The 27,478-nt window shown below is 33.4% G+C and overlaps 2 protein-coding genes across 4 annotated transcripts; both read right to left on the reverse strand.

Moving 5' to 3' along the window:
- Positions 1-4,915: 4,915 nt before the first annotated feature.
- LOC140983579 (protein neprosin-like) lies at positions 4,916-8,842 on the reverse strand. The gene is made up of 7 exons (XM_073450671.1): positions 8,295-8,842; positions 8,113-8,199; positions 7,808-8,023; positions 6,952-7,116; positions 6,462-6,515; positions 6,186-6,332; positions 4,916-5,506 (listed from the first exon to the last, which is right to left on the reverse strand). Exons 1-7 carry the CDS (start codon positions 8,634-8,636, stop codon positions 5,129-5,131), a joined length of 1,389 nt encoding a protein of 462 aa, XP_073306772.1. The 5' UTR covers positions 8,637-8,842; the 3' UTR covers positions 4,916-5,128.
- A 7,067-nt stretch (positions 8,843-15,909) lies between these two features.
- LOC140983387 (alpha-glucan water dikinase, chloroplastic-like) lies at positions 15,910-26,916 on the reverse strand. 3 transcript variants are annotated; one of them, XM_073450429.1, is made up of 35 exons: positions 26,774-26,916; positions 26,558-26,642; positions 26,160-26,441; positions 25,774-25,815; positions 25,537-25,646; positions 25,347-25,425; positions 25,138-25,229; positions 24,897-25,050; positions 24,143-24,367; positions 23,632-23,970; positions 23,447-23,554; positions 23,225-23,323; positions 22,984-23,124; positions 22,784-22,872; positions 22,256-22,390; positions 21,891-22,053; positions 21,686-21,775; positions 21,388-21,573; positions 20,998-21,060; positions 20,861-20,923; positions 20,714-20,773; positions 20,442-20,594; positions 20,234-20,317; positions 19,965-20,141; positions 19,774-19,880; positions 19,335-19,548; positions 19,137-19,240; positions 18,849-18,981; positions 18,586-18,711; positions 17,871-17,981; positions 17,440-17,538; positions 17,122-17,295; positions 16,763-16,855; positions 16,395-16,510; positions 15,910-16,301 (listed from the first exon to the last, which is right to left on the reverse strand). In XM_073450429.1, the coding sequence occupies exons 3-35, from the start codon at positions 26,427-26,429 to the stop codon at positions 16,097-16,099; spliced, it is 4,404 nt and encodes a 1,467-aa protein (XP_073306530.1). In that variant the 5' UTR covers positions 26,430-26,441; positions 26,558-26,642; positions 26,774-26,916; the 3' UTR covers positions 15,910-16,096. The 3 variants fall into 3 exon arrangements, with proteins under 3 accessions (XP_073306530.1, XP_073306528.1, XP_073306529.1); XM_073450427.1 differs by having other exon boundaries at positions 25,774-25,818; XM_073450428.1 differs by having other exon boundaries at positions 25,774-25,818; positions 26,821-26,871.
- Positions 26,917-27,478: the final 562 nt, after the last annotated feature.

The raw sequence follows: 27,478 nt of genomic DNA on the forward strand, positions 1-27,478 counted from the left end.
CGACCTCGACCTCGACCAAAACCTTGTCTTTGAATTTGATTTTGGTTTCCGGGTTTAAATTCATTTTTACTTACAGCATTTACTTCTGGAAATGCTGATGATCCAGTGGGTCGGGACTGATGATTTTTCATTAGTAGCTCGTTGTTTTTTTCCGCCACAAGAAGACAGGCGATGAGCTCAGAATATCTCGCAAATCCACGCACTCTATATTGTTGCTATAAAGTTATATTTGATGCGTGAAACGTGGAAAATGTTTTTTCAAGCATTTCCGATTCTGTGACCTCATGTCCACAAAATTTTAAATGCGAGATTATTCGATACATAGCTGAATTGTAATCACTGACTTTCTTAAAATCTTGGAATCTTAACATATTCCATTCATCACGGGCGGTCGCAAGTATAACTTCCCTTATATGTTCAAATCTTTCCTTCAATTCTTTCCACAGAGCCATGAGATCGTTTTCGATGAGATATTCACATTTTAAACCTTCATCGAGATGTCGACGCAAAAATATTATAGCTTTTGTTTTTTCTTGTGATGAAGATATACCATTTTCTTTAATGGTCTCGCTTAGACCAAATGACTCAAGATGCATTTCTACATCGAGAGTCCATGTCATATAATTTTTCCCCGTAATGTCGAGTGCAACAAATTACACGAAGCCAGCTGCAAAATCTTGTTGAAAACAAGAACGCACACCGACACACGTACGCATCGACAAAAACCCATCAAGAATGCGCAGGGCAGCACATTATCGGAAACACTTACTGATCAAGATTGATAATTTCTTCAAAGGAATGATATTTCACGGAGCCATTATCTTTTTCTTCAGCAACAGATGAAGTATTGGAGCTTTTGATAACAAGTGCCTGCTCTGTGCCACACATGTTGATTATTCTTTATTATACTTTGTGTGATTTTCTACCCTTCTACTGCTGCAAGAAGAACACCTCTGTTTTGCATATTTTCATGACTTTTTGCATCGTTATTTATAGGGCAATAATGTTACAATTTATTTTCTCTTTTTGAAAGTCGGTTTCCTACAAACAAATTGATTGGATCATGTATTTATCTTTAATGGTACAGATGGTAAATGTCACTCTGAGATGAGCATGTCAACGAACGTGATTTGTAAAATATTATATTAATTTGATTTTATCTAATGTGTATCAAAATATAGTCGTGACGAATTTCCAAATCCGTTACAATTTAATATTATCAATGAAAAAGGTGAATAGCTTAAAAGGGTAATCTTGTATAGTATTTCTTATCAACCTTATATGGTAAATCTCATTAAGATATACGAAATAATTGCAATAACCTATTAGAATTTATAAAGCATCGCTTTATTTTGGATAGGATTGTGTAAAGATAATTTATAAGTAATTACTAAATAAATTGGATGAGATAGAATGATTATGGATAAGTAATATATTTTATTTTTAATTGATTAAAATTGTTATCAGAATNGTTAAAATACCAATCTCTGAAAGATTTCCATTTAGGTAAATAAAATTCTGAATTGATCTTTGCTCTAGCAAAAGATCCTTTAGTAAAATCAATTTTTGGTTTACTATCCATTAAATAGTAAAATTCATTTCTGAAACAGTATCAGTTTCTTTAACTTTTTGAAAATTACATTGATGAACAATATTATTTTGATTAATAATTAAATCTTCTGCTGAAGATTCTACTTCTTCTCGTATTTGAGAAATTGAAGCTCTAGAAGTTTGTGGAATATCCACCATATAATCTAGAGGTGAAATAAAAGAATGACTAGATCTTGATCTAGCATAAACAGAATAGGGTAATAATTTTTTTTGTTCATTATTAAACTGTATTTGAACAGATCCTTCATTATTTTGAATAACTTGCTGTAAATCTCTATTTATTATAGGATTTCTAGGAACAGCCTGTTCAATTATCCAGTTTTCTGGAAATTATATTTCTTCCCATTTTATAGATATACGGGTTGTAATATTAGATCTATTAAAATTAGTTTCTATTAGAATTGTTTCATTTAATTTCTTATCAATTCTTTTACACATAGGATTTAGTGTAAATAATGGTTTATAATAAATACGATAACAGATACATATAACTTCTGTACCAGGAGTATAATTATAACCATGAGTTTTAACATTTAATGTTAAAGAGTCTAAGATATTTATATCAGACCAAGATAAAGATAAATTTGGATAAACATCAAAATATACTGGACCATGAGCCAGACTAGATTGAATTATTCTCATAAGGGATTGTTTCCAATTTAAATTTCTATCATCTCTTAAAGCTGCTATAAAGCTTTCTGGTAAACCTTCTAAAGTTAAAGGTCTAAAAGCAATTTGTATTAAACCTATATGAATAAATCTGTAATTTTTCCTATAAGGCAAAATATCTTTATTGTTCAATAGTCTAATAACCATTTCTTCATTATGAAGAGGTACTGATGATTCTGTAGTTTTTACTACATGTTTAAAACAAATTTTTTCAAATGTTCCTAATTTATAGATCATTTTAGATTCTATTTTAGGAATAGTCCATTTATTTAATAAATCTAAATTTTCAGGTAAATCATATTCTTCATTTAAACTGTTTTTAACAGTTTCTTTCATACTGAAAATATTCATTTGAATAAACAGTGTTAAATCATCAACCAAAACTATTCCCATGGCTCTGATACCATCTGAGGCTTGGAATATAATTGAATCTGATACGTGGCATTGTTTTACCAAATGTTTCCTTAGTGACTTTCGCACACATGGAGATTATTGGTTTCCAGCGTATATATCATATTCGAATTACTGAACTAATAAAAAGAGGTATTTAATTTCCAGAATAAGAATGAATATAAGGTTCATCTATGGCAATTTTATTAAACATAGAAGGAATTACAAAAGATATACCAGAGAAATTAAACAACAGAGGATTTTACTGAGGGCCACCTCAGAAACATAAATTCATAAAAAATCACCCATGAACGCCTTAAACGTCATCTCTCGGCTAAACAGGCTAAAGGGCTACAACATGAATTTATGCCTCCTGGTTAAAGTCAAACCTTGTGTTTACTATTTCCTGGTTCGTCTTTAAACCTTATGTTTAACCATTATCCCTTATATTACATTGAATTCCAAAATTTAAATAAAATCTTTTATCATTTCAATTTAATTCCAAGTTACAAATAAATAAAGATCATGGTTTAGTAATGGGATGATTTAACACAAATATAATAATAATAATAATAATAATAATAATAATAATAATATGTGAGTTCTTTAATTTACTGTACTAAGATAGAGACAGAGATCCTTTGGAAATGAAAATAGTTCAAACATGCTTGGACCAATCATTTGCAAGATTATTAAACTAATGGATCGATCGACATGTTTCATGATTGAAAAAAACAATATATAAACCTTAATCTCCATTTACTTTATTTTTATCCTTCATCCCTACAACTCCCATATTTTTATCTTGTTGTTATTGTTATTATTATTGTTGTGAGCCATTTTACATTTAATAATAACTAATTAACTCTTCTCTTCAATAAATTTCAGCAAGAAAATATGAAACTTAAGTTTCCAAATAATAATATAAAATCTGGAAAATGAGGTTCTTGTCACAACTTGTACTAGAAGTGATCAAATACGAGTAATGATTCGATCAAAACTCGACTCGAGTTTGATTTTACAAAGCTCAAATATTTACTCGAATTAAGTCCTAATTTTAGTTGTTTCCACTAAAGTGGTGAGTGACTGGCTCGCGTAACAAGCTACATGATATTTTTATTATTTAGAGGACATAAAATTTAATTGACATTTTTATTCAATATATACCTAAAATTTAAATCCTAATTTTTTTGTCCATATTTTATGAAAACTTTCAAGCTTTTAGAACGCGAGCTCGAGCATCTCGATATGCATAAGAGTCGAGCTTGAAATCAATAACTCATTCAAATTCGAGTTGGAGTAGACATCGTTTAAATCGACTTGAGCTCGAGTAGTACGGTACTCGAATGCACTTCTAAATAGGAGGATACAATATTTTATTATTGTCACATAAAAAGTCGAGTTAGAAAAGTAAATTGGGTTTTGGAGAATAAATTCTTTTTAGACAAACAGCTTACGTTTTCTACAAATCCATTGGGCCACAACAATGCCTTGAGACCTATTTCAAGATATGATAGGCTAGGCCCATTGTCAATATTCTAATAATAAAAATTAAAACATTTATTTTATTCTCGATGAGGAATGAATTGTCTACTTCAAAATGAACAAATATTCCAGAACTAGGGAGTCATATTATATTCATATGGGGAAGATTGTGGATCATCATCACTTGGTTCACAACAATCAATACATACTGGTTACCTACATTTATATACCATATCAATTCTTCTTCTTTTTAAAAAGAGAAAACGATCATTCGTATGCGTTTAAAACAATCAATCATCTGTAAAACTTGTTTTTCCAATAACTTTCTTAATATGTTTCAAATAACACAAATAAGCCTAACTATATCAGACGGAGGGAGTATAACTTTAAACGATAAACGCTCGATCTTACAAAATATTGAATATCGAGTTTTTAAGTTTGATCGATATCGTATATGATGGATCATACATTATAACAAGAGAAATGAAATAACAGCCAATATGGCATATCCTTTCAACATTATCTGTCAACATTAGTGAAGGTGGGTGGATTCATTAAAAAGAATGGAGGAGAATACAGATACTATCCTCCATCAAACATTTTCATTATACAACTTCCGACATCCAAATAAATTGAAGTCAACAATATTAATGGTAATTATTTATCAACATTAATACCATTTATTTGATCACGTTAGTTCGAACATCAAAACATAATTAATTCTAAGAGAGTGCTATAAAATAAATTAAAACACGACCAAAAAAAAAAAGTGTATTCACTATTTCCATTCACCGATATACAATGCTTCTTAGGTGGTATAAAACTAATGGATCACTTTTTAGATACTAATAATTTTAAAAAAAAAAGACTAAAAAGAATAAGCCACGCTGAATTCACCCAAAAAGTATAAAAATAAAGAGAGAATTAAGTAAAAGAGAAAAAAAAAAAATACATATAATAATGGTGTTATTTTTCAAGGGCATCTTGAATTTTTCCCGGGTCCTCCATAATAAAAATAATTCCCCCAAACCCGATTGATCCCCCCTCGTATATCGTAGCAATTCGGATGATCCGCCAAAACCCGGAGATTCGACAAAGGAATTAAGCTATTATCCCAATCGACAACTTGTAGGTTTCGAAAGTAGGACGCTTTCCCGAACCCTTCTCCGGCGAAATGCCCGCTTCCCATTTGGGTCGACGTGTGTTGACCCGATACCCGACTATTAACAACTTCACCCCCAAATTGGACCATGCTTGCATGTTCCCTAAGATGTGTAAACAAAAAAGATGGCCAATAACCCACCAAAATCCCATTCCCAAACTCTAGCCACCAATTCCCATGCTTTGGATCCTACAAATTAACATGACAACAAATGCACCAAAAGATAATATATATGCCAAAAAAATGATTCTAAAGATCTTAAAATTGAAGTAATAAAGTATATATGAAGTCCAACAAAGGAGTAAAAAAGAAGAATGGGGGAGAATCTTATAAAGCACAAAAAGGCACAACCAAAATAATTTTGTTCATTGAGTGAATACAATCACAATCTTGTATAGTGTGTCTTCTTACAACATGCGTACGTTGGAAACTAAAAATTCATTATGAAACCTAAGCTCCACTCTCCCTTTTCCTCTCCACTCAAGAAAAAACAATAAATAAATGCAAGTTTTTTTTTTATTAAAAAAAAAGAAAAAATAGAGACTTTGACCTAACAAAAATTTGAAGATTCTACACCTTATAGTACCTTTCACATGAAACTATTGTGTTATTGTATATATTGACTTTATTTTAAAATTATTAATTGTTTTAAAAAATTAAGGACATCTATAATTAATTATTAGTTACAACTCAATTCAATAATTAATTTTCTTAGGCCTAATTCTCCAAACCAGACATTGCGAAAATAAAATATACATACAATATTGACATCGAGAAATTAAATACGGCGAAAAAAATGAAATAAAAGATGAGTCTATTTTTAAAAAAAAAACTAAAAAATTATGAATTTATTTGGAGGAATAATTACCTTCCATATTAGCAAGCTAATGTCAAATTGGCCAGCATTGTAAGAAGAGATTGGGGAAATGGCAGCCCCAATTGCTATCCTATTGTTGGTCTGAACAAAACCCGAGCACAGTAGATTGTAACATCCCGTGGCCTGATACGCATCGTTCTGCATTATTTGATTAGCATAATTTATAATTAATTACTATATTATTCATGTATAATTAAATAATAATATTGTATATTTGACTGTATTATTTTTCTATGTAAGTAATAAGAATTATTTAATAAAACTTACAGTCCAGTAGGTGAAGAACCTGGGATAATTGTCCCCGTACAGCTCTGGACTTACCTGTTCGAAATTGAATAAAAATTAGCAAATCCATTGCATACAACGTATGGTAGTTGAAATGTGTAATAGCTGATTTAATAAGGTTGGAGAGAATTATTTTTCCATTATTCTCGAACAGTATTATGTCCACAATAAATAGCCATGTTCTTAATAGTCACGTTAATTATTGAATATATGAATATGTGTACTACAATATACATATAGGCCCAAACGGTTCTAACACGTGTCCGAGTTGGTGGAACAAGTGAGTACGATACCACATGGTCACGACCTCCTACCAACAAAATTTTTTTTTTGTCGAGTCTGTTCATGAACAAGGTTTGTCCAATAAGGTTTATCCGAAAAATATGTATCAGCAAGTGAGTACATACCCGGAAGGTAACTCAAGATCACCAAAAAAAATCAAGAAAGTAAATGAATGATGAAATAAACATGCCTGCCAGCCAGCTTCAATAGTATTAAGGTCATCGCCAAATGAACCCGAGATGACCCAAATTTGAGATAAGCTGAATTCATATTGATTGGCAACTCGAGGCGCCCACACATTTAAACTGGCTTTGGCTCCGTAGTATTCTACACCAGTCACGTATCCAACCGCATGCTGTCATTCCAAAATCAAATCTAAATGTTAATTTATTTATATACATATTTTTAAAAATTAATTCAATTCAACTCTAGCACATGGTAAAGAATCATGAAATTCTGAGAAAATAAAAATAATAATTAGTAAGTAAATAAAAATATAAAGTCTGCTGTGGAATTAGTTGACCGAGTACATTAAATCTTTTTTAATTCCAATGGAGAATTAAAAAAGGAAAAAAAATAAACGTATTTGCGCGTAAAAAAAATAAAATATGACACCTTGAATTTAAATAAAATTTAAATTCATAAAAAATAAAATATGACTCCTTTAAATTTGCATTAAAAAAGTACAACCACCATAAAAAACATCTACCGAAGATTTCATTATCAATTCAGAAGAATATAGAAGTTTTGGCTCCTAAATTTATGAGTTTTAACGTTTTTTAAAGCAAATAAAAATCAATTTTCCATCTTATGATTATTAAAAAAATGCAAAAAAATCATATGATATTATATCACAAATCAATTTCGTGAGACGGATATATGACACGACCTAATTCATGAAAAAAAATTAATTTTTATATAAAAAATAATAATTTTTTTTATTATAAATATAAATCAGATCAATTTGTAGTCTCGTAATACATCTGCTCTTGGAAAAAATAGCTATAGCTAATTTTTAATTTGCAACAAGGGTTATAACTTCTAACCTCATGTCCCCCGCTGGATGAATCCCTTCTAATTGGTTTTCGAATTTTTCTTCCGAATCTCTGAATCGAGCTTGCACGTAAGACATCTTGCTCCGTCGTTCTTCGAATCGGAATCGTGCCTTCCGGGCAAAATTCGTCGGAACTGCTCCAAAGTTGAAAGTTCTCTTCAAAGATTCCTGTTGTGGTGGCGTACCCTTTAGGCCTCTCTGGTGGATCCTACAAAATTCAATAATAAAAAATAATAATGCAAACTTCATTTTCTTGATGTTTAAACTTTAAATTGAATGATTTTGTTTGAATTTTACCAATGGTTTTTGGCCTTTCAATTCTGGATGATCAAAAGCTGGTTGCTTGTCTGCCAATACACAATCTATGATATCACCATCAGGACTCTGCAGAGTTGAAAACAGGGGAAGTACATCAAAATTCTTCGATCAGATAAGCAAAAATCAAACTCGAAAACTGATTCAAACTCAAGAAAATCTGCCTGAATTGTCTTGACAGAAGGCTTATTGATTCTCGCCAAATGGGCTCTGATGAACTTCGATTTCTTCGACTCTTTTCCGGGCCGAAAACTCCGGTCCGTCTCGTTGAATTGAACAGATCGAACAGAGGAAACAAACAACAAGAAAAGAACGAGAAAAGGAATGATTGGAGAGATCTTGCAGCAACTAGACGCCATTTTTGAGGTATTTTTGTATCTTTCTTCTCGGAACAAAACTGTCTGTATTCGAGTACATTGATGTTGTCTTCTTCTGTGATCCGAACAGCAGCAAACCACCTCCATTGATTTCCCAAATTCCACACCTCGAATTAAGGCAACTAACATGTCACGGCTCACTCGCCATTTCCAAAGCTTTCAAACAAAAAAAATTGAATCCCTCCTATTATTTTACCACTCCCCACGCTTCGATGATCTTGTTTAATATTCTTACAGTGTACGACTAAGCATGAAATAACTATATATCATACATACTTTTTTAATTAAAAAAAACAGAGAAATTTTGTGTGTGTGTGTGTGTGAATTTTTAGAATTCTGTCTATGTGGGGCGAGGGGTATAAATAAGGATGAGCCAGAGCTAGATCAGTGGTCAAGTCAAGCATGGTAAATGGAGCACTCGATCTCTTTTAATTTTTTTTAATAATTAAATTAAATAAATTATTTTGTATAAATATAAAATAAAGGGCAAAAACTTTGTGAAATGGTCTCACATGTCGTATTTTGTGAGACAGATCTCTAATTTGGATCATCAATGAAAAATATTACTTTTTATTGTGAATATCGGTAGGATTAACCTGTCTCAAGAATAAAGATTCGTGAAATCGTCTAATAAGAGATCTACTCAAAATAAAGATATATTCGATCAATTCTTTTCTTAGAGTTACCAATCTCTTTGTATCCAAGTTTTGGTATGCTTAATACTTTCCTTCATTTTCTAAAGTAACGTAACACCCATTAAATCCTTATTGCAGTAATTCTTTCATTTTTTCCATTATGTTATATATATATATATTTTTTTTTTGGTATTCCAAAGTTTCTCGCTTTGGGTGTTTTTCTTTTCCCTTTCCCTAGATGTTCTTTATGTCAGCTACCCATATTCACACCCATGATTTTACCAAAGTATAATTGTATGTAAAATTTGAAAATTATAATTATTAAGTATTAAATGCACAATTAAAGATACTACAAAATAGGACCATTTTTCATTTAATTTGGTTTTTATTTTTGCCATTTTCTTAGAGCAAAAGTTTCCCAAGAAAATTAAAAAAAAATGCCACCTTATGTCAAAGTGGCGCATTTATTGAACAGGAGATTTCTTATTGAAAGGAAAGAAATTAGTTGCTTGTAATTATTAGTTAGTAAAGCAAAAAGTAAATAAGATTTTATTGCATAGTCTCCCCATTTTTAAGGTGTCATTTTCTTTGAGAACAAAAACCCTTTAATGTTTACACATAATTGTCGATGTTTAGCATGCGTATCTGGTCACTTAGGCTTATTGTGCTTATGTATATGCGTGCCCAACTAAATAATGTCTCATTATTCGAGTTGCTTACATGTCGAAATAAGTTATTTAATATTGCAAATATTTTTTTTATTTTTGTTTGTGAGAAATTAAGTGTTTATATAAATTCAAGGGATCAAATTATAAGGTTGGCAACAATTAATTTCTCCTTAAAAAATTTGAAAGGCTGCAAAAGGGTTAGGTTGGTTTAGGAATAGGGGACAAGAGATGGATTCTTGAAATGAAAGGGGTCGGTTTAGAATTATTAAATCACATGATTAATCTTAAATAAAATCAAGATTTTAGATAAAGCAAACTTTGGTTATCAACATAATCATACCAGGCGTGTGCATTCTCCATGTATTTTTATTTGCATTGCATGCTAATAAAATATATTTCCCGAATTGATTTTTAGGTTTAGGAGGGGGGGGGGGGGGGGGGGGTTTGAATAGGTGAGGCCATCTCCTGGATTTACGGGGTGGGAGCTCAAGCTCAACATCATGAGCATCGTTCAACGAAAATTTGATAGAGATATATCTTCAAGTGTGTTATCTTGCTATCATAGTAACTTTTATGTATGCATATTAAAAAAACTCTTTTTTTATTGACGTCCCTATGACAAACACACTAAGTAAACTTCAGTACTTGGCGATCATCACTTGTCTTCGTATCTGACTCAATCGAACTCTCTTCGATAACACGAGCAGTTCTCTCTCGAGAACTTCACATTCATCTCTCTAATATGAATCACGATATGTTTAACGTGTTTGCTTCACTAGTGACGAAAAAAGCTCTTAATCAGAATTATATATATAAGTGGACATGTCATCACCTAGTCGTAACAGTTGTCGAGATAAAATGAACATTTTTGCTTTTTCTACTCCAAAATTTGTGAGCTACAATTGATACTTTCACATCATAATACAGACATTAGCAAATCTCTATTTACACGAAATCTCATCAAATTTTTTTAAAAAAATCTTGATTGCATTTTATAATTATTTAATCAAGAGTTTGAAAGATTACCAATACAAAACCTAGCTAGACACCTTTTCAATTTAAATTTATCACAAATAAGTAGAGATATACATCATAATAAATCTCATGAATTCAGCATATATGAATTAAAAAATATCAAAGGGAAACATATCATCAAAAACCAACTAAAAGATAACTTAACAAGCTTAAACCAACAATATTATATAATAATCATTAATCAAACTATATCAAAACTTCGAAAAGCTAATCAAATGGTCAAATTATGCATAGTCCAAAATTATCAAAACAAGCCAATTAAAAATGACAATTTCCAATATCCATTTCAATTATAAATTTAAGTTTTAATTTAGAAATTCACTTAAATAAGTACAATTTTTAAAGTTGTTTTTATAAATAAAACATTTTAAATATTATTTTTAAAAAATATTAAATAATATTTTTAAAGTTGTTTGCATAAATTTTAAAAAAATATTTTTATTTTTAAATAGAAGCATGAGGAGAAGTTCATAAGCCAAATAGCATCTAAAAGAATACTATTTTAAATATTATTTTTAAAATTTTATAACAAAACAATATACTTTTTTTTAAAAAAAACAATCTGTTGAATTCTCCAACCAAACGATCCATAAAATCAACATGAATTGGAAAAAGTAGCATCAGTTAAACTTTAATTTTTCTTATTTTAAATGGCATCTGTTTGCGTTTCAAAAAATAATATTGTCTCACAAATTGCATATCGACCAAAGTTATTTTTCAAATCAATTACATGAAACAAGCATACCCCCGAAAAGATGAATATTAATAAGTATGAATTTACGCGAGTACTTCGTTCTATTAGAAGATTCGATCAATATACTTGAAGAAAACTCTAATTTAATCCGCAAAAGTAATCGAGACAATACATCTAGTTTTCTTATTATAAAAAATTTATCTGTTGAGTGATATTCGGTCCACATAGGTAGAATGTCGAATGTTGGTTTACATGTGAAGATTGTTCGGAGAAAACTAAACATGTTGTGTTTCTCTTTTGGGCGGAAATCTGAGAGTAATAAAGCTGAAAACTCAGAAATATGTCTTCATAAAGAAACAAAATGCAGGCAGTATTTTTATTTTGTTTATGTCTCTACACTCACCATTCACCCCACTCATGGGCGAAACCACATTCAAAGCTCGGGTGACCCAATTTTTTTTAAACAAAATTTATAAGTAAATTTTGAATTAATTTGATATTAACTCGGATAGATAAATTTAAATTAAAAGATTCTAGAATTTAAAATTCTAACTCAAATAAAACCATATGTTTGATTCCCTCATTGACCCCATAAACCATTTATTATATATCTACTAGAATTTGTTCATGAAATTGGGTTATATTCTGAGTGTGGTCCCTCGTGCTAAAAAATAACAGTGATATAATGTTGGAATATTTACATGGTTTTGGAACTAATGAAATGTATGCTTTTCTTATGTGATTATATTTTATTATGTATTAAATGGGGAGCAAAAATGGACTCCGACCTTTAACCACTTACATTTAAAGTGGTCTCCTAGTGGAGGATTAATGTTGGTAGTAGTAAAAGATAAAGGTCTTCATCGTTCATTTCGGTTCGACTTAGTTTGGTTCGGTTTTGGACACCTCTAGTCTAGGGATGTAGATTTCTAATTGTTGGAAGCAAAAGTCACTTTTGTTTTTCTTGATTTCATGGGAAGTAGTCGATCTAGTTAAAAAAAATATTAAATATTAATTTGATATTTTGCCATTTTATTTTAGGCAAAAATTTGTGTGAGACGGTCTCACGGATCGTATTTTGTGAAACAGATCTCTTATTTGGGTCACCCATGAAAAATTATACTTTTTATGCTAAGAGTATTACTTTTTATTGTGAATATCGGTAGGGTTGACCCGTCTCACAGATAAAGATTCGTGAGACCGTCTCACAAGAGACTTACTTTTTATTTTATTTGAATTATATATATATATTGGTTTAAAAAAATATTAAATATTAATTTAATATTTTCCATTTTATTTTATTTGCATTAAAATATATATATAAATATAATTTATATTAATATTTCTATCCACTGGGCATCCATCAAGGATCAAGATGGATGCCCGGTGGATAGAAATATATATATAAATTGAGAAAGGAAAGCGTCATTGACGGCCCAATAAATTTGAAGTATCAGCTTTTTTTTGGGCCCAGAGACAGAAAGAATGATTGGGGGGATCTGAATTGACTTGTTATGGGCCCATTCCTATATTTATCCATTTGACTCAATCATTTTTCTTCCCACAATGTACAATTACAGAATTACCCTTCATCATTACATATTTTTCAATTAAACTATACAATAAATGAAAGGCCAAGATTTAGTAGTATGAACTGAACTTCGAATAAAATTTTGCTATTAGCATGCAAAGTTTAGCTAAACGCCCAACCTTTCTTCACTTTATTTGACCACTAACCAAACAAGACATGGAACTGGAAAACAAAGTGGTCGGATTCATATTCTTATATATAGCATTCCCAATTATTCTCGTCCATTACATTTTCTCCTTTATTTAGTTCCGAGGAATATTTCCACACTTGAAAAGAGAGAGGTGATGATTCCATTCTTTAAGAGAGAGAATGTACATGATATAATTTAGGTCCTCAAATATCCATTCAATGGTGGAACTCCAAAACTTGTGCCGGAGACCGAATCGAGATCGTTTCGGGTTCATCTGACAATATCAGACTTGAGCTTGGTTCGTTTAATATTCATAGGGCTCGAGCTCGATTTGAACTTTTATCATCAGGATCGAACTCGATTTGTCTTGAAATTACTAAGCTCGTGAAAAGCTCTAGCTCGACTCGTTAAAAGCTCGTTTATTATGTTAATCAAGTCGGACTCGAGCGTGGTTCATTAATAGCTCGTTTATCTGTTTAACAAGCCTGGCTTGAGCTCGGCTCGTTTTCAAGCCCGTAAAGCATAAAATTGAGTTCGATTTTGAGCCTGATTCGAGCTTGTTAAAAATTAAATATATTTATAAATAAATTTTAAATCAGACATAAAAATGTAAATCAATTATAAATAATCAAAACGACAAACATAACAATTAAAAATACATAAACGAGCCGAGCTAGAGCTCGAGCTTACGAGCCACCTAAACAAGCCGAGCTCGAGCTCCCAAGCCTATTAACGAACATGTTTGCAAACTCACGAGCCGAATATCTTTAGGCTTGAACTTGGTTTGATTAAATTGGCGAGCTCGAGCTTGGCTTGATATGATTAACAAGCCGAGCTCGAGCTCGAGCCCTCGAGCCTATTAACAAACATGTTTGCGAGCTCACGAGCCAAATATCCTTAGGCTTGAACTTGGTTTGATTAAATTGTCGAGCTCGAGCTTGCATTGATATGATTAACAAACGAAGTCAAACGATCTTTTTATCGAGTCGAGCTTCGAATAGCTCGCGAACAGTTTGATCCATTTACATCCTTATACATAAGCGTCATAAACGAATCTCTAACATCCATGGTAGGCTTGAAAGAAAGTTAACATCACAATTATTCCAAATTAAAGGCGAATTTACAATGTGGCCATTTAGTTAACATAGTTTAATTTCAAAGTGCATTACCAATGGAAAAAAGATCATGAAATGAGGGAATTTACACCCCTAAACAGATTGGGTTAGGAAATCATTATGTCCCATCTTTATAAGCCAACATGATGAAGATTCATAAATTAACATATTGATAAATAGAGAACCAAGCCCAAAGTGGAGATTTTCCTAAGCCATAATTGAATTGTGTTAAAAAGGTAAAGTTAAAATAGATAATGTTTTCGTGCCCTATCTTTCTTTTGGCTAATGTCATAATGGGCATGCCAAGTGAATTATGCTCCTGGGGCCATTCCCTCCATGGGATCATGATGATGGTGTTGCTCATGTTAACGACACAAATTCTTTGTGGCATTAACCATTATTAAGGTTTGAACTTTATTTTTGCTTGATTTCTTGATCTTGTCTATCAATGTAATTAGGTGTGGTTGATGCACGTAAAATATTAATCAGGGATGAGATGGATAAGTCATCCAACTTTAGCTTTTAAGTAAACATATGTTAAAAACAATGACCCACTTCCGGAAAACAAGGATCGACCTTTACACAAGAAGGAATCCATTCAAAAATTAGGAAAAAAAAAGTTTGATGACGACGATTATGATCACGTATTTCGGATAAATTAACCATTCATTTTGGAAGGGAGTAAGATTGTATTTTAGTTTGGTATGATATTGGAATGCACTTAAAAAAAAATTAATATTGGGTAAAGATCATCAGATAAATCTTGATTTTTATCTTTTTTTAAAAAAAAAAAAAAACAGAGCACAACTCTGGTCTATCGGAGTCTAGAGAATTGATATAATGAAGCATTGAGTAAATAATCTTTTACTTGAATAACACCACATGACTTAGATTAGTGTCTCCAAAGAGAATATAGACGAATTGTATATTAGTGTCTCCAAAGAGAATATAGATGAATTGTACTGTCATGGGAATGAAAGTCCAAGTAGATATATATGGCCCGCAAGTAAAATTAACCTTAGGCCAAAAAAACTTTAGAACGTACTATGTTATAAAAATTTGCATACATATCCCAATAATCAATATATTTTCTTTCTGACTGCTTGAGATTTAGTGATTTAGAATAAAAAGATGAAAGAGAGAGAGGGTAAACTGAGGTCAATTGATGGGGTCAAAGGAATGTCTTTTTTTTTAGTCTTCCTAACCTGTCAGCACGATTTCCAAGAATTTGTGCCATCTTCTAAACCTGTCTCGAATTATATTTATAGTTACCTCCATAACTATCTATTCTTTCTTGCAATGTGTCGTTTGAACGATGATGTTTCCATTTAGTAACTGTGTGCCTAATAAAATTTTATTGCATATTCAAAGTTAATAATTTTGTCTAATTAAGTTGGGGATCACCCTGTACTTTAATTTCAAGCTACTCATGTTGTTAAAAGATAAATCTTGTTTTGAAGGGTCACCTCCTTCAAGTTCAAAATTTCTTTTTTAAAGAATGATTAAGAAATATATTAGTTTTCCTCCAAAACTGTTGCGTAATGCTGCAAGTAATTGAATGTTATTCTGGGACTCTGAAGTTTGTGACAAATACAATGTTCTTTATTATTGATATATGATGACTGAGTTCAATAACACTGATCTAAATTTAGAGCGTATATAATTCGAGTCCTGCAGTATATCGATCCATGAACAAATTCTTCAAGCTTGAGCATGCCTTGTCACATCTGAGGCCTCGTTTGGACAATGTAAATCTTACCGTCCTTGACGACACCTTCAACATCTTGTGCAGATCCGTAAATACCCTCAATAGTACTTCCGGCTTGGGCTATGCTGCTGAGGATTGTATACCGGAAGTTTTTGTCAACAATCAATGGATCAGATGAGTAATCAAGCTTTACTTCTTCCTCTTCATCCATTGGCACACTGCCAAAAAAAATGGTATAAAGGTGAATCATAATTTTAGGAAAAAAAAAAAGGGTAACCTCATCAATTCTATGAATGATGTTAAAGTGTTACCTGTCATAAAGCCCAGCACCAGCATAACCTTCCAGATCTTCACCATTTGAATCTGATCTGAATATCATAGACCGCTTTATAAAAAGGCCAACAGGTTTGCTGGGGTAACCCAAAACCTGTAAAGGTTCGAAGGATATGTTCATAGTTAGGCTCGGTATATTGAAACATGAATTACAGGCAGTATCTTTTCATGATGCCACTGCTTGTAACTCCTCAAGTACTAGAACGACAAATTTTATGGACTGATTCTGTTTTTAAAAATGGCGGCTTAATAAATAAGGTGAATCACAATTTTACTACCCAGATCATTCCTAATTTAAAACAGAGAATATTCAGAAGTGGATTCGAGTCCGAGACAATTAATTTACCTGAGGAGAATTGAGATCATTTTTCTTGCAAATAAAGCTCAAAGCACGGCCTGGATATGCTCCCACCAGCGTCTCTCCAAGCCCCTTAACCACCTATTAGATGAGATGTATAATTTATTCATGACATACATATATATAAGCATGGAACTGCTCGTCCAAGGTTAAAAGCCTTAGGTAAAGATTCGTCAGGAATCCATGTTGAAGTCATAGAATATTTAACAAGGTATGTCACTCTCTGTAGAATCTGTATATAAGTGGTATAAAGATATGTCTAAGCCGCTTTGGTAAGTCAACATTTCCCTCTTATTTGCCATATCATTGACACCAAAACATTAAAGTGAGTACATAATCTGGGATACCTCGGCATATATTTCTGATGAATCCCCAGAAGACGGATTAGTAGTGTGGATAACAAATGCATAATCAGCGCTTATTATTTCTTGGATAAGGACAGCCATGCAAAGATAGTCATGATTAAGTTTCACTTTTCTCGTGCTGAAGTATGCCCTCTCGTTCCATTTAGAAGCCCATACCTAAAAATGCAGGCAATGATGAAGTATAAGACCATATTAAAATAACCATCGGAAGAATTTAGAGGAAACCATAAGAAATTCCACCATAAAGAGCATGTATTCAACCATCTTTAATGGTTGCATGCTGGTATAGTAAATGCTAACCTTCTTTATGGCCATCCATGCTTGTTCCCATCTTTGTGAACCTTCATCACCAGGCCAAGGCATGTTAGACAGTTGCATCACATCTTTAAGCTCTTTGACCTGGAACAAGATTACGCAAGTAAAATTCACTGACATTTGGATTACCAAAACTTAAAACAAGAAAGCAGGCCAAGGCATTTGGATTACCAAAACTTAAAATTCATCATGCATCACATCTTAAATCATTTTTTGCCAACAAGAAAGCAGTCTATTCCTGATATCTTAATCGTCTTTTCCAACAAAATAATCAATTACAATCAATTACCAAAAATTGAATTGAAAGGAAAGGAAATGCTCCCAAACTAAAACTGGAATAGATGAGGTATCTCTTTCTGAAAAATATCTGAAGTTCATTTATCATCAAACCAAGTGGTGGTCCAAGAAGAACATACCAACTGAGGTGGAGCTGAAAGTTCAAGAACCGTGTCTCTAATTTCACCAAGTGCACTGAAATCTCCTCCTTCTAATCTTGTTTTTAGAACTTGCAACTTAGTAGCCACTACCTGCAAAACATGATGATTTCACATTTCAGCCAAATCGATTCATTTTTATTACTGAGTTGATGCATATTTCAGAAATGTGCAAATAGGTACATACATAGAAACCGCCTTTTACTAGAAAATTCATTCACACGGACAACAAACTTCATGTTAGTTAAACTTGGAGGTGATCCAGTGTCAGCCAAGGCATGTGGCATTGCTTATACAACTAACAAAGTAACATTTTTCTCCAATTTACTGCAATGTCTAATATGTAACGCGCCTAGAACTGGAAGAATGGCAACTTCTTAATTAGAAAGTAACAATTTATTAACTTGTAGATATTAACCAAGGGCATTCCTTCAACTTCAGTTTGCTCCAAACGATGATAATACCTTTCATAAAAATCTAAAATTCACTTTCTTAAAGTTAGAGGCTCTTGCAGAAATGATAGAACTTTCTCAGGTGAAATAAAAGTTCTACTCTAGCAATAAGATAAAGGAATGAGAAGTACATGCATGGAAATTAAAATAAATGTATAATTCCAAACAAATCATGACATTTTTTACTTTATTTAGCGAAAGCAAACAAATAGATAGGAGATTCAAGATGAGATGCGTGAAATGACCTCGTTCAAATAATCTGAAAGGACTGTTTCAAAGACACCAAATGGCAGGGCAACCGAAGTTGGAACATTGATCCAACTCGGCACTTTCACTTTAAGATGAGCAATATTGCGCGATTTGGCTCCAACCTGTATGGATTAAATCTTGCAATGCTCAACACTGCACAGTTGAATCTTCAACAACATTTGTTGTTCATATTTCATTCTGCTACATATTATATAAGCATAAGAAAGAAAGAATATTCTCAACAGTACTATGGGCTGACCATATCACTGGTAAATTCCTCAGAACGTATTGCATATCTTCCCGCAAATTGCTTTCTAACCAAAGCCACAAGTGGTGCAGAAGAAACAATTTTGGTGTCAGCTGGACTTTCTAGATCATCCTCTTGCATCTCACTGCAGTTAATGTACGAGGAAATAGACTTTCATCTCCACATAAATGGTAAAGTTTAGATTTGATCAAGAGTACAAAAAAAAACAATGAAACAAAATATAATTTATCTGGAATATAAAAGTAAGTCAACGGCTAATTAATTCCCACCACAAAATACCTGTATACTACATCTGCAGATGAAGGTTTTAAGAGTAATAACTTTCCTTCCTTTGCCTGGATATCAGCCAATATATTGGAATCAAAGCACGTGGCGAAACAAACCTACACAAGCGGAGAACTCGATGGAATGTCACTGGGATACTTTTGATTGCCAGCAATCACACTTTGAAACCCGAAGGCTAACACAAAATATTACCTTGCTATTCCTTGCCCGAACAGAAACATGGGATAGAACATCAGGCATATCTGGGGTCAGTACTGCCACAGCACCATCAGGAATTTCTTCCTCCCCTCTAACAGATTTGGCCACTAAAATTGTAGGTTTTGAGAAAGATTTGTTCTGGACAGACAGCAACTCATCAACCACAACAACATATCCAATAGCTTCAATGGGGCTAATGACCTGCCAGCTGTTTCAGAACATAAAAGTTCTGTTAAAAACATCTCATATCATCAGGAAAATCCTAAACTAAGGGTTCATGAGCGCTAAATAAATGCCTGAATTGAGCAAATAAAATGGGATTCTGGTAATAAAAATTGTGAAGTTTTGATCTGAAATGAATGTGCTTCAGATTGATGCATCAAACAAAGATACGAGCTATTTAGATAGAAAAAATAGAGCATAACATATCAACCTTCCTAGATGGGCGGTTTGTCGGAGAATCGGATCAAGTCTATTAAGAAGGGATGACAATGAAGCAGCTGACCCACCTCGAATAATTTCTTCAGTAAAAATATCGACCTACATGAAGCAATTATAGATATTTACTCTATAAGCCAAGGTAGCGGGTGAAAAAGGACCCTTTTAATATCTATGATTACATACTGCCCCCTGATCCACGCCAAGCAGGGCACCTAGATACTCAGCAGATGGTTGCAGTAGTTGATGATATGACTCGGCCTTGCCTGCAAGTGCAAGCCTTGTTCTGTCAAGGACTGATTTGGCAAACAATGCCCAGTGATCATCGCTGGACTTCAACATGCTCAAAGCTAGATTCCAACCCTAGCAAAAAGAAAATGAACAATGAAATATGGGAGGGTAAAAAAGAACAAAAGCAGCAGTGATGTACATGTTTTGTTCAACCTCAACCTCACCTTCAAGCAGTAAATAAGGTCCTCATTATTGTCCACTGAAAGCGCAAGGTTTTCAACAACTAGAGAGATGAAGTACATGATTTTCTGCAGATGAATATAATCCAAAAATGAAAGAGCAAGAGCATGAAAAAACATTTAAAGATTGATACACCTACGAAAATATAAATGAAATTATACAGATAAATGTAAAAAATTTGGCAAAGCACACCTCAGGACTTGCATTGCTCAGTTCTTCATATCCACGTTCAACAGCTGTCCTAACTGCAGAATCAAGGGCAATATCCAGGAATATAAGATCCCTAAGCCGTTCATTGGATTGGGAAAGCATCGGTCTAAGCTCCTCCCGAGCTTCTAGCAATCCCTGAATGTAGGAATATTCCCCGCATCCAGGAGATAAAAAAATAAAACGGTGTTTAGATGGTTCATTAAATTAGAGGGTTGGGGAAAGAAAAGTCAAAACTACCAACAAAATGGATGTACCTCGAGAAGGGCTTCAACATTTTTCTCTTCGATATTCACCAGAATAAATTGAAGAAGTTCCTATTTCATTAACAACAGAACATAATGCTTTTATTTATTATCGAGAGCCAATGATTGAATAAATTTATTGTTTTTGTTTAATATCACCTGAAATCCGGATGGCAGGCCCGGGACTGGGTTTATCTTCACTCCAACCATGAATCCTTGTCCCTGTTGAGTTAGTAACACATGTACATTAAAAGAAACGAAAATTAGCAACAACTGTGTCACGCTGAACGCATTACCTCAGCTCTGTATCCCATACAATTTCCTATAGCAGCCTCTAGATCCGCCCCTGAATGAACTGCCTGCACTTGTGTACTCATTAGATTAAAATTTGGACAAAGGCACAATAACAATGGGAGGAATGCCTCAGAAACAATCTTATTCGAACCAAGATAAGCAAAACAGAAACAGTCTCCCTAAATTTTGAACTTTTGTTGGACGTTACTTCTCACAAAACTTAACATAACACATTCTATCACACAAGCAGCTAGAGTCAATATCTTTGCTCATATACTCTGCTAGATGCCTTTAGTCTTATAAATTTAGCTGCACACAATCATGCAGATTAGAATCAATCAGCATATTGCAGCAACTTAATATATCCTTTCAACTAGTTATCATACTCTAACCTTCAGAGTTCTCATGTAATTTTGAAGATCACGCAACAGTCCATCCTTCTGATCTCTTCTAAAATTTGGTTCACTGTGGATGCCACGGTCATAACCAAGAAGGCGCTCTTTTGTTATCCCATTATCCTTTAAGGTCTTCCAATAAATACTAATGTCAAAGTCACTCTTAATATAGTTAATCAATGCCTGCGAAATACAAATATCATTAGCATGATACGAACGGAAACACATAAATGGTCTAAAATTTACCAAAGAGATCGTTCTATGTGATGAGAAACCAGATCGACTTTCCAGATACCTGACAGATTACAACATCATCTGGACTAGTGTTATTGTGTAGCTTTTGGTGCCATTCCTCCATCATCCCACCCTTGCACTCATTGTTTCTCTGCAGTTCAATGCCAAAATATGAAACATCATCAAATCCAAAAATAAAGTATTTTAAAAAAATTTAAAAAATAACGAAGAAAAATAGACCAAAACAGAACACTTCTGCAGAAGACCTGAATGACTAAAATTTCATCCCTTATACGTTGCCCAACATCACCTTCACCTCCACGACCAACAGTAGACATAATCATACGTAAAATTTCACGATATTGTGGATGACTTCTGTAGACTTTCTGCAGCAAATCCGTAAGCCTATCCTGAGCTTTACTTATCTCACTGCCCACCAAAAGATTCATGAGAACGAAGAGCTTTTAAATAATATACAGAAAATTTTCTTTTACCTTAACATAAAAGAAAACACACTTTTAGAGCAGATGTGCAAGGAAATTCTAGGGGCACACAGTTAGCTCTATTCAAGTTTCTAGACGTCCAAAATACATCTGTAAAATCAAGCAAAGAAAAAGCGTAGAAATCTTACCGTGGTTTTACATTGTAATTTTTGTTCCATATGAGTTGTCTGGTAGCCATGAATCTCATCCACACGAGAATCGCAGCAAGACCTAGTTCACCTGCATTTGTTGCCTCCTCCATCAAGTCTGCTGCAATATTGAATCTGCAGGAAAATTTATCGCACACTCTCTTAATGTAACAGAAATATATCTGCTTCTAAGTAATTAAATGTGTTACAAACTAACAACATTTCAGATGGATTAGGGGAAAACAGAAAACATATAGGTCACAGAGAACTTTCCCTCAAGTTAAAAAGTCTAATCTCCAGAATTCAGAATGGGAAGCATGAGTCTAAATTAGAAATATGCTTACAAGCTAATCAGAAGATAAGATAACTGCAATAACAATAACTTGAGGAAAGAAATTTGAACCAAAAGGCAAGTACATCATCACTCAAAGCCAAATGTGTTTGTGATGCAAGAAAAGAATTAAAAAATCAGGCAGAAAAGAATAACAGAGGAAATAAGGGATGCCTCAATCAGTAGAGATTGCTCACCGATGCATAAAGGACTTTTGTGCTTCACTCTCTAATTTTGCTATTTTACCTAACAGAGCTTTTGATGTCCCTCTGCCATCCCCAGCATCCTTTCATGAGCAGAATAATTAGAATAAGTGGTCAATGCCGTACATGGAAAGTGACATATGAGACTACATGCTAGTATGTGAAGACAGAATCACAAGAATTCAATTGACAACCTTTTCAACCTTCTTAGATTCAGCTCTAAAGTCGATGTAAAAATCTGACCCACTGTTATTTATCCATTTCCCATCAGAAAAAAGAACAAATGGCATCCCCACAAATTTTTCATCATCAATCGTGATCTCTAACAATTGGACCTGTGAGTCAAATAGAGAATGAAATAAATCTCAAATAACTCATTGATTTGAAATCAATTTTAAAAGCTACTCATTCAAATGAACTTTTCTTTTGACAAACCTTGTAAGGTTGATTATCAACAGAATTGGTTGAAAATTTTGTTTCGGCAGCCTTACTCAAAGAAACTGAATCAGCCGGCAGTACACTTGAAGGAGGAGCCTGAATAATTTCCAACTGTCTAGATCAGTTCTTGGCGACAATTCACCATTATAGCTTAAAACAGATTTGCTCTCTAAATTAACACGAAAGATTCAAAATTTATGAAAAATAGTTTATACATACAGCCCATTGCCCAGGTCTTTCAGATAAAGCCCAATGAAGAACAGTAGATTCTGGAAGATCCGTTGCCAGATAAACTTTCGTCTTTCCAGAGGGATTTGCTACAAGCACCTTAAGAAAAAAGAAAATATCACAATTTTTTTGACATGTTTCCTCAATCGAAAAATGATATTATGTTGCTTATTCACCAGAAGTTCCTTATCAGCAAGCTTATAAGTTGTTTTGCTCAAGACAGAGTCAGCAATGTGATTCTCCTTTTCCCTGGCAAACTGTTGAACTGCAGAGAGTATTTGTGGTTCTGAGGAGGCCTTTTGCACTTTTGGCTCAGAGGAAAACTTAGTCAGAAGCTGCATTACATCCCTTTTCTTGCGTTGAATTCGTTCTACCATGAAAAATTTTTTTCTCGCCAGTTGCCTAGCAACTTGAGTTTTTATCTCTCCTTTGACTATCTTCTTTCGTATGTCCTCAAGGGAAGATCCATTGTCTAGCTCGACTTGCAACTCTTTTCTTGCTTCTTCAAATTCTTTCTGTTAAATCCACGACACTATGATTACACGAAAGACTGGAAAACAAGCAATGAGAATAATCCATGTGCAATCCCACTGTATTTAGGAGAACGAGAAATATTTTGGATGCGAATAAACTATTTCTAATTCGTTTTATCAAATTTATAAAGCATCTGAGAGATTTGAAGTTTACTAGTTGCTGTTCTGCAGAATAGTTTGGCTTGCCTGCTTTCTCCCATCTTACATACGCTTGTATTTGAACAAGATCATCCGGAATATTGCTCTTTTTTCCTGAAACAATTTTCTCCTCGCTCTCACTAAAATCATTTTTGCTTGTTAACTTTGTTCGAAGGTCCTGTATTGAAGAACCCCGGGCTATTTCTTCAAACAGCTCCAATCGAGCAGCCTCATACTCATCCTGTTTTTGTGGATTTGATAAAATGCATAATCAATAATAGAAGCAATATCCTACAGCAAACTAAATATTCCAGATCATGAATAAATTAGAACACCGTTACCACAAACAATGAAAAACTACCGGAGTTCACAGAATTTTACAAGTTCTAATGAGCACATTTCCGTGTATCCGAAGCTACAAACTAAAAGGGCAGAAAATTCATATGTTTTAGGAAAATTGGGCCACTAGCTTGGCCTCCACAAGATATTTCATGGTCTTTGATGATGATATCAAACATAGTTACCAGTTTCACATTGTACAGATTGCATGAAATTTCTCAAACTTACTACACACTGATATTTACTGACAACAAATCCAAGACGTGTGTGTTTTATGTTTCACGAGAAAAAGAACAAACAAAACTTTAAGCAATAATAATAGGAGCTTGAACTCAAGTTTCTCCAGAAATCCTAAATATCGAAAGAGGCGTCAATACTGAAAAGCATCATGCTTGATCTTGCATCAAAACTAAAGGGTAAGCAGGACACACCTTCTCTTGTTCTGGGGTATAAACTGGTTTTCCCTTCCTTTCCCACCTCAAATATGCCTGAATTTGCACAAGATCCTCAGGGACTGAAACACTTTTTGTCCTCGATTCTCTTGCTGGCAATTTAACACGAATATTTCCGCCATTGTTCTTGTACCTAGAAACATGATTTGCACAAAGCGCTTGTGTTAACATAATGACTCAATGCATGGACTCGGAAGTTTTGGACATAAAGTTGCTTTACCATTTATTTTGGGATTCATCAAAAATAAGAAACTCCAGAGCTTGTATTGAAGGATCATCTATCTCTAGTTTCAGGACTGCATTTGATCCGGACTAAGAAAAAATACCATATCGAATCATTTTATCAAAAAGATTAGTCATAAAACAATTCTTACTGTTGTCTAAGGACACATTTAATTAGTTTCACTCAAGCAGCAATCTGAAACCTACTTTCACAAAAGGACTCCTAAGAGCTTGGTTCTGATACACCATGGTTCCAGCTGGACGACGCTGCGGCAATATCCACTTTCTGGGTAAAAACGAAAAAAAAAATCAAGATTTTCAAGCGGTACTAGTTTGCAGATCTAATGATGCTCGAAGATATTGGTTGGTCGAGATTTCTTAGTCCAGTTGTACATACTTGTTTTGAGATTTTACAGCTCCCCAATGTAGAACAAAGTTGTCTCCACTGCTTGTTACTTGAATATTTACCACTCCCATGTTTCCTGATGTTGGGTTACTTACTTCAACCTGTTCAATACTATACAGTTAAAAACAGACATGATATGATCCATCATCCCAGGAGTATTCTAAGAGCATGGGTTGATGGATGATTAATCCGTGATCGACATTCTCGGGATAAATCTTACTATGATACCTGTAATTCAACATTTCCATCCAGGTTGAATTTCTCTACAAGCTGCTAGAAGCAAAACAATCAAATCAGATGGATATCCAATTAATCATCTTTGCTGCATTCACCATTGAAACCCACATAGATTTCAAGAAAACCAGTCATTTTAACATGGTTTTATGGTTGATACTTTGACATCTATTATATTTGAATATTTTCTTCAAATGGTCACAAAACTACGGACCATAAAATCTGACAAGTCGTGATCATGAGGATCATTATCTATCTAATATAAGAGAGCATTAGACAAAGGCTCTCTCTCTCTCCATGGTTTGTGAATCTACTTGATTTAGACTTTACTTCAAATTACTATTATCTCAAAAGGCAAACATAGATTTTGGAACTCTGACCTGAGAAGATGGATCGGTGGTCAAAACAGCATGAGGTGGCCTCGTTACAACATGCTGCTCTCCCATCCGTAATATATGTTTTTTCACAGTCAATCTCTTGCCATAGAATTCAGTTGATAAAGGCAGTTTGTGTGTTTTTGAACTTGCTTGAGGCTGGAAAAAAGTACTTCTCCAAATTGAAATCGAAGAATTGATTCTCCTCTTACGCTCAAGTCTGCCAGGAGAAAAGCAATACTGAAGCAACAAGTTATTCCCTACAGCACCGGTCATATTCTTTCAACCCTATACGAAAAATCCACAACCTCTAAGTCACATGCATGAAGATATATGAAATTCCAAACAGAAACAGTAATGCCCGAGCTTAGCTTATTATCTGCTACTAAAGAACTTGATCTTACCGATTCCGGTACGGAGTAAGGCCGCAATAAAAAAATTCACGGCTTCAAGCAAATACTTGTCGAATTCATAGCAGAAATCGGCCACCTAATTCAAGAATTCCAAAAAACAGTAAACATGCAGTTAGATTAACTTGAACCAATCCAACATAAATCGAATCAATCCTGCCATCCCCAAACAAAGGAACGAAAGAAAGAAAATGCGTCACAAACTAGTACCTGTAGCTGAAATCAATAAAAATTCAATACGAAGTACAATTACGTACTCAGAATCAGAATGTAAAAATAAGCGACTGAAGGAAAAGCCAGAAATTGGAAAACGGAAGACGTGAAGGAGAGCGAGTGCTGTTAATATATCATGGTTAATTAGGGACACGTGGCGGATTATGAGCGGGACACGATTGTGTGGGTGTGCGTAATTAGTCGCGTGATTTTGGGCTTTAGGATATGATGAAAGTTCATCGTGTGGCTCAAATGTGATGGGAGTTGCTTTTCCCAATAAATAAAATAAGTATTTCCAATGTTTATTTAATTATTATTATTATTATCGATCGTCACATTTTTGTTTGATAAACGAGTGGCGCAATTGATTTTTTTAGGTACCTCGGCGGCGTTTCACGTGAATTTCACTTCTCAATTTTTAAAATTTTTTTTATATCAGATGTAAAAATTAGTTCTTTTTTTTAAAAAAAAATTATAATAGATGATCTCCAATCCGACACGAGTCGTATTTTGTGAGACAGATCTTTTATTTGGGTCATCCGTAAAAAAATATTACTTTTTATGCTAAGAGTATTACTTTTTATTGTGAATATCAGTAAAGTTGACATGTCTCACAGATAAAGATTCGTGAGACCGTCTCAACCTACTCATTAAAATATGAGTTTTATAAACCCAAATCGGCCTTTTGGAAAAAAAAAAAAA

Source organism: Primulina huaijiensis, chromosome 8 (genome assembly GCF_012295235.1).
Source record: "Primulina huaijiensis isolate GDHJ02 chromosome 8, ASM1229523v2, whole genome shotgun sequence".
NCBI lineage: Eukaryota > Viridiplantae > Streptophyta > Magnoliopsida > Lamiales > Gesneriaceae > Primulina > Primulina huaijiensis.

Coding starts and splice junctions, on each gene's coding strand:
- LOC140983579 (XM_073450671.1), bottom strand. CDS start 8,636: ATGTTAGTTGCCTTAATTCGAGGTGTGGAATTTGGGAAATCAATGGAG. Junction 8,024..8,112: donor TGAAAGGCCAAAAACCATTG/GTAAAATTCAAA, acceptor TGAATTTTGTAG/GATCCACCAGAGAGGCCTAA. Junction 7,117..7,807: donor CATCCAGCGGGGGACATGAG/GTTAGAAGTTAT, acceptor TTGGAATGACAG/CATGCGGTTGGATACGTGAC.
- LOC140983387 (XM_073450427.1), bottom strand. CDS start 26,429: ATGACCGGTGCTGTAGGGAATAACTTGTTGCTTCAGTATTGCTTTTCT. Junction 22,873..22,983: donor AATCTAAGAAGGTTGAAAAG/GTTGTCAATTGA, acceptor TGCTCATGAAAG/GATGCTGGGGATGGCAGAGG. Junction 21,574..21,685: donor ATGATGTTGTAATCTGTCAG/GTATCTGGAAAG, acceptor TGTATTTCGCAG/GCATTGATTAACTATATTAA.